General features: G+C 38.4%; 1 protein-coding gene across 1 annotated transcript; it reads left to right on the forward strand.

The window, feature by feature from the left end:
• The first annotated feature begins 233 nt into the window (after positions 1–233).
• sox17 (SRY-box transcription factor 17) lies at positions 234–2,383 on the forward strand. Its single transcript, XM_044177305.1, has 2 exons — positions 234–727; positions 1,121–2,383. Exons 1-2 carry the CDS (start codon positions 430–432, stop codon positions 2,023–2,025), a joined length of 1,203 nt encoding a protein of 400 aa, XP_044033240.1. The 5' UTR covers positions 234–429; the 3' UTR covers positions 2,026–2,383.
• Positions 2,384–12,824: the final 10,441 nt, after the last annotated feature.

The raw sequence follows: 12,824 nt of genomic DNA on the forward strand, positions 1-12,824 counted from the left end.
TTGATCACGCAACAAAATTCATTTTAACCAAAATTGTTGTGCACGTGAGCATGTATTCTTATCATTCACAGTTTTGCAATTTGAAATCTCACGGCGTCTTTCCTCAGAGGGTCTCAGCTCTTCAAACAAGGGTCGGAGGCGGGGTACTCGAAACTTTTTTACACCTTTGTAGTAGCGGGCACTCCCACCACATGGTGATTGGCTGCCTGTGAGTTTATAGCGCACCAGCCTTCACATCCACCGCTGAGTAGTCGGTATCGTTCAGTCCGTGCGGCTCTTTGAAGCGGCTAATGATGTAACTAAGTATTTTCCATTCCAGCTTGAAAGCCAGAAACCTTGTTAAGTTCTTATTATCTGTCTGTAGGCTGTTCTCAGTGTGTTGTCGCCTCTGCGAGCTGTCCGGTGGCTCTCCAAACCAGCTGGACAGAGATGAGTAGTCCCGATGCGGGTTACGCCAGCGACGATCAGACCCAGGCAAGGTGTACGATGTCAGTCATGATGCCTGGAATGGGACACTGCCAGTGGGCCGACCCTCTCAGCCCTCTTGGGGACACCAAAGTGAAAAACGAGCCGTGCGCCTCCAGCTCCGGCAGCCAGAATCGCGGGAAGAACGAGCCGCGGATCCGACGGCCCATGAACGCGTTTATGGTCTGGGCGAAGGATGAGCGCAAGAGACTGGCGCAGCAAAACCCGGACCTGCACAACGCAGAGCTGAGCAAAATGTTGGGTAAGTAATTATATAATTTATTCAATCGATCTCACGTTACACCTATTTGCCAGATCTATACAGGTTATTATAGAGTGATTCCACATTATTATTTCTAATCATTGTTTGAATTAATTTTTGGTGCTTGTTGTTTTAGTTTCCTGTTTTATGTTTTTATTCTGCTCAAAATCATATGAAAGCTTATTTCTCAATCAGTGTAGTGATTGTTTAGGCAGCAGGCAGCAGGTTACCCTGTTAGTAAAAGTTACTGTGTCTGAGTTAGCTGCACATGTAACCTGAAAAACCTGTCCCTGCCCCCCTAAAATGGCAACAAGCTATTTTTGTGTGCATCACCAGGCTGCTTACAGTATCTGCTGACATATCACTGATGTGCACTCTCATCTTGACCTGCAGGGAAATCATGGAAAGCCCTTCCTGTCACAGAAAAGCAGCCCTTTGTGGAGGAGGCCGAGCGGCTGCGGGTTCAGCACATGCAGGATCACCCCAACTACAAGTACCGGCCCCGGCGGCGGAAGCAGGTGAAGAGGATTAAGAGGCTGGACTCTGGCTTTCTAGTCCACGGCGTATCTGATCACCAGGCCTCATCGATGTCTGCGGACGGCAGAGTGTGTGTGGAGAGTCTGGGCCTGGGCTACCACGAGCATGGCTTCCAGCTTGCTTCACAGCCACTCAGCCACTACCGAGATGCTCAGGCTCTTGGGGGCCCCTCTTATGAAACCTACAGCCTCCCTACGCCTGACACCTCTCCTCTGGACGCTGTAGAGTCAGACTCCATGTTCTTCCCTCCTCATTCACAAGAGGACTGCCACATGATGCCTGCATACGCTTACCACTCCCAGGCGGCAGAGTACCAGCCCCAGGACCCCCTCACCAACCACCACAGCAACCCCATCCTGCACCGACACCCTGCCTCAGCTCAAGAGCAGCCCCCTCAGCCTGCCACCCTTCCCCCTTCCTACATGGGATGCCCCAACCCTTTGGCCATGTATTACACCCAGCACTGCAGTCCCAGCCACCCTAAGCGGCATCCTGGTGGGGCAGGACAGCTCTCCCCCCCTCCTGACTCCCACTCTCACTCAGCAGACAGCGTGGAGCAGATGCACCACTCTGAGCTGCTGGCCGAGGTGGACCGCAGCGAGTTCGAGCAGTATTTGAGTTCCTCTTCAGCGCGTGCAGACATGACAGGCTTGGCGTACGGGCCACACGAGGCCGGCATGCAAGGACCTGAAAGCCTCATATCATCGGTGCTGTCAGACGCCAGCACAGCTGTGTATTACTGTAGCTACAACAACTCCTAACCTCCTGTCTGGCCTGTTACCCTGCTGCAAGGACACATGATCTGACCTCAAATCTCTGTAGCTAAATTTGAACAAAAATGTTTTTATTTAAAAAAAAAATGTCTGTCACTACTAGCACAGAAGGCCCATGAGATTTTATAATTAAGCTTTGGAGAAGACTGTTGTACTGTATCTGTCTGAGAAAAGAATATTTTAACATGAACACTGGTTTTAACTTTTTTCTTCCTCCCTTTCTGGGATATGAATTCATTTTGTGATAATAAATATTGTACAGTCACTATTTTAAAGTTTATGTATATACCGAAGGTGTTTTTTTTATACTTTTTGCACTTTTGAGAAATAAATTTTTGCAAATAGACTCATCCTCTCTTGTATTTATTATTTCCCATTCTTTCAAATTTCAGACAACTGGGTGACGCTTTCTTGCTTTATAATGCAGGCACATTTTATGCTCCTTAATTTTATTTTAGGGTATGTTTTACTTTCCAAATCAAGAGCTCTATCACCTAAAAGCAGACACTACTGATTGGTCAGTGAGTTTATAATGAAAAAATTGAAAATGCACCAATGTACTTTTCAGATGTTTTTCCACGTGGCACAACGTTACGGTTCATTCAGTGTTGGCTCTATATGGCACTATCTCTGTTGGTTTTTCCCACTTCCACATGGAGCTGAATGGGTTCCCAGCAGCTCCAGTTGCTCACCTGGAAGCAGGGCAGCGACCTGGCTTCCTGGCCTGGACAGAGTGGAGGTAATCTCAGTGTCCGCATTACACATGGCGCCTTGTTTTCGCAACATGGGAGCGCAGTTTATGCTCCGGACATCCTGCCTGTAAATGATTTAGTCTCTTCTGATTAATGCTAGGGGCCATTAAAATTCACTGTGGTCTACTACACCTCTGTTAAACAATGGTGGCACTTTATTTTGTGTATTTTCACAGCTGAACATGAGGTATGTTTCAATATCCATCCTCCAGCTATGCATAATAACATAGCAATGACATCAGGTTTTATTTCTGTGGGTATACTGATATACCCTGTGATATATTTATCCACTAACGCCAGTCTGTTGCTTCATCATATGTCAAATTTATCAGTAAAAATCTTTAAGAGATCAGCTCAAACCTTGAGGATAATTCATGGTATTTATAGCTAAGAAAGAGTCCCATTTTATAAATAGAGATTTTCCCTATTTTAAAAGGAAGAGGTTCTTCTCAGAGGGGCCAATCACCCTGACCTCACGAGCCATTTTTAGCACTTCAGAGGAAACATGTTCCAGAGGTGTATATGTTCATGCGCTTTGTTCATGCTGATTGTTTTTAAATATTCTCTTATGTAGGAGAAGTAGTGGTTGAAGCTCAAGGTAAATATTGCTGGTTCTTCCCACGGTCGTAATAATGATGTCAGCTCTTGTTGAAGTCAAGAAAATCTACAGTTACTTTGTCTTATTCATGTCCGAACAGCTGAAGTTTTCTGAGTGTTTTTACCCAAATTAAGTATCTGTTATGTGTACGGTGTTGTTGCGTCTTCTTACTTCCCTCGCACCCAAACCTGACTTATTTCCCTTCCGGCCGTGCAGACCAATCTGCTGTAATTGGTGTGAATGTGTTTAAATTCAGTCTGCAGCTGAGTGGCAGGTTTATCCTCCCTGTTGTTACAGCTAATGGGTGCATAACAACAGGCTCAGGCCACGATCCCCGAGGCATCAGCATAGTGGGTGGGGGTCACCTGCGCAGACTTAGGGAGAGGCAGACCCCCCATGTCAGCCATGATATTATCTCCACATGCTAAATGATCTGGGCTAATTGACGAGGAAGAGCTCACTGAGTGAATTTGGCATTTCAAAGTTTATCTTAAAGACACAGGAAGGTGTTGGATAAAAAAATAAAGTATGTTGTAAATATTAATATGAGACTTTTACTGTTGTGGGAGGAAAATTATTATGATTGTGTTTTGTCTTTTTTCTGTTGAATTAAATTAATTTAATCGTTTTAATGGAAGGTATATGGAGACCTTGAAATCTTTCAGACAAAATTCATCCTCATATTCAAGGATTCAAAGGTTTTATTTGTCACATACACAAGGAATATGTGCAGTGAAATGCGGTGTGGCAAATTAGAAAGAATTAGAAAAAATAAATATAAAGGATACAAATTTCCAAGAAAAAATATATCTAAACATGTACAAATGTCACAATTTAAGGCAAACTATGCAATAACATTTTGTACATGTTTGAGTTCAAATATGCAAATATGCAGGGAAATGCAAAGGATTCAAGCACCATATATTAAAAAATATAAGAATAACGTAACTTAATAAAATAAAATGCACAATTTCTAAACTCGTATACGTTGCCAACTGAAGAAATTATACATGTCATGGCCACTTTCATACAGATTTTCATATGACATATACAGTACAATACTATATGTTTTGCATATGGTAGTTTAGTCATATATGTTGTTTGCAATGTGTTCACCAAATGTTTTATATTTGTCATTCATGTCAAATACAAATCAAATTGCTAATAGTGGTAACCTTGCACATCTAAAAAAAGTTATTAGTATAAGGATATTATAACATAAAACAAGTGATGAAACAGGCCATAATAAAGTCAGACAAAACACACAAACATATATATATGTATGTATACAAAATATTCTGTACACCCTGCACATTTCCCACAATATAACTCATGCTTTTTATATAATCCTTACTGATGAGAAAATGAAAACATTTTATCCTGTGTGTTGAAGTTATTTACAGTATTTACGTTTGCGTTACTGTAAGCAGTCGGACTAAGATGTTTCCAGGTAAAAGCAAGAAATTCAGTCAGAGCAGAGAGAGAACAGCTCAAAGCTCAGGAAATCAGGGCTTTCATGGTGTTCCCATTGCTGCGGTAGTGTGTGTGTGTGTGTGTGTGTGTGTGTGTGTGTGTGTGTGTGTGTGTGTGTGTGTGTGTGTGTGTGTGTGTGTGTGTGTGTGTGTGTGTGTGTGTGTGTGTCCCGGGGCCTCGCTGCCAGCAGTTTGCAGAGAGCCACTCAGAGATTACAGCGGGACGGGCGGCTACATTAACACAGCAGCACTTAATCATGGCACTGCCCTAATCTCATCTCAGGTAGCTGCCTTTCACAAACACAGCTTCATTTACCCACAAAGCCAGCTACAATTTATTTCATTCAATCTCCAAGAAACCATCAATATCAGCTTTATTCAGATGCAAATATAGTGCAGTGCAGTTAGAGGCGTTATTAGTCATTATACTGTCATGTTAGCTGTGGTTGAATGTTCTGTACATCCTGAATAAACACTGAGTGTACACATAATGTACGTCCTCTTTATGAGCTGAATCCAGGTGCAAGCAATTATGCCTATGATATCTCTTCCTCTTAACTTTACACCATTCAGAAACAAGGAGAGCAAATAAAATAAAAAATTAAACAATGATTTTCAATTTTGGATGCAGTAGAGATGTGGTTAATAACAAGAATAGTGCTAAAACAGTTACTTGCCTGAGCGATTAATCAACTCAAAGAAAATGAATCCATCAAATCCACTTTTTAATAAGGCTCCCTTTATGAAGGGTTTATAAATTGTAACTTATGGCTTTATTAATGGTTAATAAAAAGGAGCAAATTTTGGGTTGCCAGGCTGTGACAAATCCCTTTGACTGATTGGACCACATGATGACTTCTAGAAAGGGCTGCAGAGGATCTGGACTAAAATCCATTTATTAACAACTTGTTATGCATTTATTAATGGCACACCAACATTTATAGCTGCATTATTACCAAAAATAAAAAATATGCACCAGCCAAAGGGACATTTCACGATCTGGAAACCCTAAATTTGTTACCATTAATGGTTTTAATGGTCTCAGGATAAGTAAATGATTTATTTACCGTTAATAAAGCCATTACAACTTATAAATCCTTTATAAATGGTGCCTCATTTGAAAGTGGTGCCCAATTAATCTTATTTATCAAGGAAAAATGCCAAACTTCTCATATATGAGGATGTATTGCTTTTCGATATTTTGTATTATTGTAAATTTAATATATTTCAGGTTTGGACTGTTGGCTGGACAAAACAAGAAATTTGAAGACATCTCATTCTGCTCTGGGAACACATGATGGTCATTTTTAACAATTTCCAAATATTTTCTAGACTAAACGATGAATTGATCAATTGTGAAAAGGTTAATCAATAGTGAAAACAATGGTTAGTTGCAGCCTTAACCCCAAATTACAAGCACATTCAGCAAATAAGGCAATAACAGAAGTCAAGATATTTAGTGATTATTAAAACACACGTGCCCATAAAACAACCTCAAAATCTGCATCTGTGTTTGAAAAGTGTTTGGTTTCATCATAAATACAACCCAGTAATGCGCACACATAAATAAAAACACACAGTGCAAACTCATCGAGGTGAAGATCCCCTTGTCCAGTTTCAGAGACAGACACAGAGAGGCTGCGAGGGCCCAAACTGATTAAGTCATTGATAGCAAATTGCAAATACAGCATGTGAGACAGCTGCAGGAGAGGGTGTGTCCCTTGTCTAAAGCAGGGCTGGTTGCTCATAATCCCAGGCATATGCTGTCCCTCTCCGGCCTGCTTTTATGGTCTTTGCCTGTCACACCACCGTCCAGTTGTGCTCCCACTATATATAGTGGATCCAGTCAATCTCCACTCGACGCTGTGACTCAAGAGTTTATTTTTCTGATTCCAGCTCTGCTCTTGTCACACATTCAGTTGTAAATAGTTGATAAATTGAACAGGTACCCCCACTATTTGTGCCAAGATGTCATCTGTTGTGTCAGAATTCACAGGGATTATTCACAAATGGTTTTTGAAGTATTTTTATTGCACGGCTGCAGTGATACAGTAACAGCTTTGCATCAGTACTTGCTTTTCATATCTGATGGAAAATGTTACCTCTTACACCCTAGAGACCCTTTGGTGGGTCCATCATGTTGTGAAGGAAAGCATTTAATTTTGTTTTAAATTTATATTCTGGTCAAATATACAACAATTAGTAGTTTGTTTTTTTTATTGAGTCGTGCACATCATACAAGTGCCCACTGCAAACAAAGAACTTTGTTTTCTCTCTCATTATTTACAAATAAAATCTGCCACAAAAAAGGTTCCCTTCCTAAAGCACAACCCAAATTTTTATAATCATCCAACCAGAAGAACTCATCAAAAAAAATGTAGCCCCAATCATCATAAACTGAGCAGTAAAACATTAAATAAACTTAATCATCAGTCTCATGTAAAACACATAACAAACAAAGCCTTATTTTCAACAGACTGTCAGTATATTTAGTACGTCTGATGAAACACAAGGAAAGTTGTACAAAATTATGCATTAGACAAGATTTCTTTGTTTAATGTAATGTTGCAGCCATAACAATTATCAATAATGTGTTTAAGATTTCACAAAAAAAGGTCCATATGTGTTATATAGCTTCAAACATTTATTCAGACTTTGAGGCTATTTAAGGGGAAATGTAAAGGTGACTTCAAGTTAAATACAGGACTTAATATAATAAACAAAAGGACTTAAAGGACTTCATAGTGAATAAAAGTGTAAAATTACATGCAGATATGATAAACAGTTGCAACACAAATGAGTACAATAAGACAAAGAGAAGCTAGGACTGGTTATAAAATGGTTGCTGGTGCCAGAGAACATTTTTCAAGCTGGCTGGCACTTTTGTTTCACAGTCAGGAATTGAGTCAGGGAGCTGAATCAACTCCAGGCCTCTCCTGATCAGCTCAGCGCTCTCCGTTCTTTTGTTTGAATCCCCTTGTGGCATTCAGGACAATTTTTAGCTCTTGTCCAGGCGGGCAGTGAGTATAAGATGACTACATCAGCAGTCAGTTTCCTCTCCACTCTGTTTTTCTTTGGGAGGCTAAAAGGTGTTGGCAGAGTACAGCCACACTTTGCTCTCTTTAAGTCTTGTGTCCTCTTGTTACAGGATTCCCTGTTGGCTCTGGACCTCCCTAAGGAAACATGTAGGGAAAGTGAGCAATGCTGTTTAGCAGCAAAGAACACTGTGCACTGTGACTAACTAAACATCATTAATGACTGACTTAACTTTATATCCATTACCAAGGAAAAAAGGAAAAAGACAAAATCAAAATGAAAGACATTCATCATATAATTACTATTTTATTTTTTAAACGGTTCGTTTATGCGTATGTGGAAAGATTGTGGAATGGCTCAATTAATTTGGAAAACAAAAATAGAAATCGCAGTTTTAAAACAAAAATATATCCAGCTGTAACACCTCAACACAATCGAGCGTGCATCAAAACTAGTTAGAAAGTGAGAAGAGAAGTTGAAACAGTTAGCTAAAGTAACAGACAAATTGTGAAGAAATCTAGAAGTTATAGAAACAGTTAAAGTAGTTAGCTAAAAACATAAACTGTTGAAATAGTAGATAGCCCTAAATGTTTGAAATAGTTAGCTAAAAGTAATGGATAAACTGTTAATAGTTATATTAACATATTAATATATATAATAGCAATAAATAAAAAGGCAATAAAATGGTTTAGCTAGAAGTAATAGAAATAGTTAACTAAAAGTAATAGATAAACTGTTGAAATAGCCAAAATTAGATAATGGATCATACGTGTTTGAAATAGTTTATTACATGGTTGAAATCGTTAGCTAAAAGTAATGGAAATAGTTGAAAAAGTTGGGCAAAAGTAATGGATAAATGTTTGAAATAGACAGTGGATGATGAAATAGTTAGACAGCTGAAATAGTTAGCTAAAACCTAAAAGTAAGCAAATAAATGGTTGAAATACTTAGCTAAAAGTAATGGATACATGTTTGAAATAGATAGCTAATGGATTGTGAAATAGCTAAATAACAATAATGGAGAAAGAGTTGAAATAGCTATGGTTGAAATGTTTTTTTGTTGAACTAAATGGCAGTGCAAAATAAGATAAATGTGGACCATTGTCTGTTGGTGTTTTTTTTTCTGTGGATGTGAATCTTTGAATCTTCCACAGAGCACCTGTCCCCACTTCCTCGTTCCGATGACTCCTGTTTGCTCCATCCATGAAAGATTGGCTGGGAACATCCTCTATCCGAGAGGAAGCCATGCTCTGTGAAATTCGCACCATTTTGGGAATCACCGGTAGGACTTCCTAAAAAATAAAAATACATAAAAATATAGTCTAAATAAAGGGGGAGAGGGCAGAGTGTCATGACCCGGGTCAACAACCCTTTGTTGTCTCATTGTATTTTTGTGTGTGTGTGTCAATGAGCCGTGTACGTGTTTGTGTGTGAGCAGCTGACACGTTTTTTTCTTCTTTTCTTATTTACATTCAATAAAAACACAGTATTTGCTATTTATGTGTTTATCATATAGTAGAATAATGACATTTCACCACATTTGTGTAAAGTTGTTTACTGTTATTTAGAGATAATTTAACTTGTTTATAATGTTTAAGTTTCTCCCCCTTTCCCATGATGTTAAGGGATAATGGGAGATTCATAACACTAATCTATTAATATTTATTTCATATACTGTATTTTAAATAAACTAATAAGTTAAATCTTCAATTCTTCGTCCTTTTGAATATAAAAACCAAAAGTCTGCCGTCTTTTTTATTAAATTTATATAATAGCTTCCAAACTCACAAATTTATGGTTTTATGAGAATTTTGGCACCTAAGAATTGGGTCAGACGCTAAGAAGTTGCAGTATCGTATTTTTAGATAAATGTTTAAATTGAGTGAACCTACAGCCAGAACCATGTCTAGACACTGTTTGGTATTTTTCTTTTTCAATAACACAATCAGTCTGAAAGCTGTCTCTGACACAGGAAGAGTATTTGTGTTCATGTTATTGGATTATGAACTTCAAACAAATATCAAACACATTTCCACTGAAATAGCAAACAGTCTACTTCCAGTTCCCCAAAAGCTGACTGTGTTCCTCCCTCTGCAGGCCCTGTCTCCTCTCTGTGGGAATGGTCTGTCAGAAACCGATAACAATATGTAACACAGTCATACTCACAGAAAATGTTCATACTTTAAATTTCTAAAAGTGAAATTCTGATGTTTTCTTCAATTGAAAGTTGCTGTACTGGTTGCAGTTTTCCAGATGCTGTAGAGGTCAGTTGCACTGCCGGTTGTTGCCACCAGGGGTCAGCTGTGCACAGGATTACATGAAGCTCACTGTGAAATTAAACCTTTACCAGGTGTGTGTCTGTAAAAAAGTGATAATGTAATAATTGACTGGTAATGTGATAACTTTTAGAAATAGAATAAAGATGTTTCTCTAATTAGTTTGATATGCAAACTGTAACGTTTATTCTGTGTATCTATTTTACGCAATAAAATCCCAGATAATTAAAAATTATTATTATAAATGTTGGTTTATTGATGAAAATAATCAATGATGTCACAACTGCAAAAATGGATAAAGTCTAAGAAGTTTGATTAGATTTACAGACCATTTAAGAGATATCTTTCTTGATATCTCTTAAATATCTTTCTTTCTGACACAACCAGCTATTTTAAATGTATATGATATAAATAAGATAACAGGTTTTATTGCATTTGCAAAACAAATGGTTATGTGAACTCCAGCTTCATTTGTGTTGCTACACAGCTGCTTCAATTAAGTTACTTACTTTGGATTAAGTTATTTGAGTGCTAACATTGTGGAGATGCATGGAGGTGGACTGGAGTAAAATGCTACTATTGACATATTAACTAGTAACTTTGGTGTTGCAGAGCAACCACACTCCAGAGTCCTTGTAAGAGAGTGAGGGAAGGTGAGAGCACGTGAGCCTGCTGTGAGTTGCGCTTGGATCCAGGTGAGGTGGCGTGGCCCAGTAATCCCACACAGAAGTCCTCCTGTGGTCACGCACTGCCGGGTATTTCAAGCTCCAGTTCTGCTGTCATTATTCCTGTTTTTTGTGTGGTCACTGAAACGGTTTGTTATGGTACACTGTAAGTCATCATACACGCATGACAAATATATCATAATTACATAATAAGTGCATCATAAAATCCCATACGTCAACGTGTATTAATGTATCATTAAGCAACAAGATGAGGAAGGTTGCAGCAAACAGCAAGATATTTAAAGTTTGTAGAAAATGTAAGGATTGTCTCTTAACACTAAATGTAATGGCAGTTTAGATAAACAGATGAATTCTGGAAATATTTATTTATATTTTATAAGATTCATATTTCTACAGCTTCGGATATATGATGAACAAAGAGAAACATCATGCTTATAAAAATGCATTATTTTTAGCATCCTTAAAACATGTTTTTATCAAATTTTCTGATGGGCCAGTGATATAATTATGTACTTATGTACAGTGCAATGTGCATAATGCTCACCCCTATTATTATTATTATTATTTCTTTTTAAAGAGTCTCTTGTAATACTGCCTTGTTTTGTTGTAAACATGGTTGTAGTACTCCTTACAATTCTGCTTGATATCTCATCAAATAATTGTACATTACATGTATAACATTATTATATTGTTATGCAGTGCGTGTGAGGCTCATATGATAACATATTTGCAGGTAAAATCTTGCATTATCCCGTCACATATCATGCTCCTCTCTGTTTCTTCCTGCAGATGTCCTCTCCAGTGCTGCTACTTCATTAATGCAATATCTGAAACTTCAGAGGTGTTTGTGTATCTGGGCGGGTGTGTATACATACTCAGGCTGCTTCTGATTATTGTCTGATGACACTTTTGCGGTTCGATCTCCGGTGAGGATGGTAGGCAATATTGTGTGCTGTTAAAAGTCTGCTTTGATTGGGTTTCATAACCATTTAAAACATATCTCTATCTTTATTTAGTCATACAAAAGGAACAGTTGATAGAAATGTGGAGTAAAGTTATAATTTTGTCACATCTGACATCATCAAGCATGTTTCCAGGTTTTGTCCTCAGTTTTCCTGAATGTTGTAAAAATCATAGAAAGGTTACGCCATTAAATTCATGGACAGATTGTCATGCAGCGTATTGTTAAAATCTTAATCTGTACTGATGATCTGTACCAGTTACCATTTCCCTTAACGACTGTGAAACTATTTCTGTCAGTTTTGTTGTGTGAAAATCTTAGTTACTCAATATTGTTGATGATTTTTAATTTTAAATCCATATCAGCCCAAATATTTAACATGCAAATTATTTTGTCCTCAGATTAAGCACATTCTGCAATAAGAAATAACAATTCAAACCATATATTTTGAAGAGGTATCAGCTGTGACATAAGATCAAGCTGCTTGTCTTTGAGAAAGACACTGAACCCCTACCAGCTCTGTGTTTGCTGCTCTAAAGCTGATCCTGACCTCTCCCTCAAAACAATTGCCCACAGGGATGAATAAAGTGCCACATTATTGTCACGTTGTACATGCAAGTATCACAAAACAAGATGCAAACCATTCCCTTGTTACTTTTGACGTAAATTACAGCACAACAGCAATATTGTAAGGATAATTTCTTTCAATACACAATTCAATAGCTGAACGGGAAAGAGAAGTTGAAATTCTTGCTCAAGCAGAAGTACTGTATGTGATTTAAATATTAGTTAAGTAGGAGGATTCAGAGCAACAGCTACTTGGTCACAGATGGTCACTGTGAAAGGGCCATTGTGGCTAAGACAACAACAATAACTACAACAAAGGAAAGAAAAAGAAACCAACACAGGACATCACAGGGTGTAGTGGGAGTAAGCATGGACAAACTTGAGTCAATACATGAATATTACGAATGCAAGGGCGTACAAGTGAAATAGCAGCTGGGGT

This window comes from Siniperca chuatsi, linkage group LG19 (assembly GCF_020085105.1).
Source record: "Siniperca chuatsi isolate FFG_IHB_CAS linkage group LG19, ASM2008510v1, whole genome shotgun sequence".
In the NCBI taxonomy this organism is placed as follows: Eukaryota; Metazoa; Chordata; class Actinopteri; order Centrarchiformes; family Sinipercidae; genus Siniperca; species Siniperca chuatsi.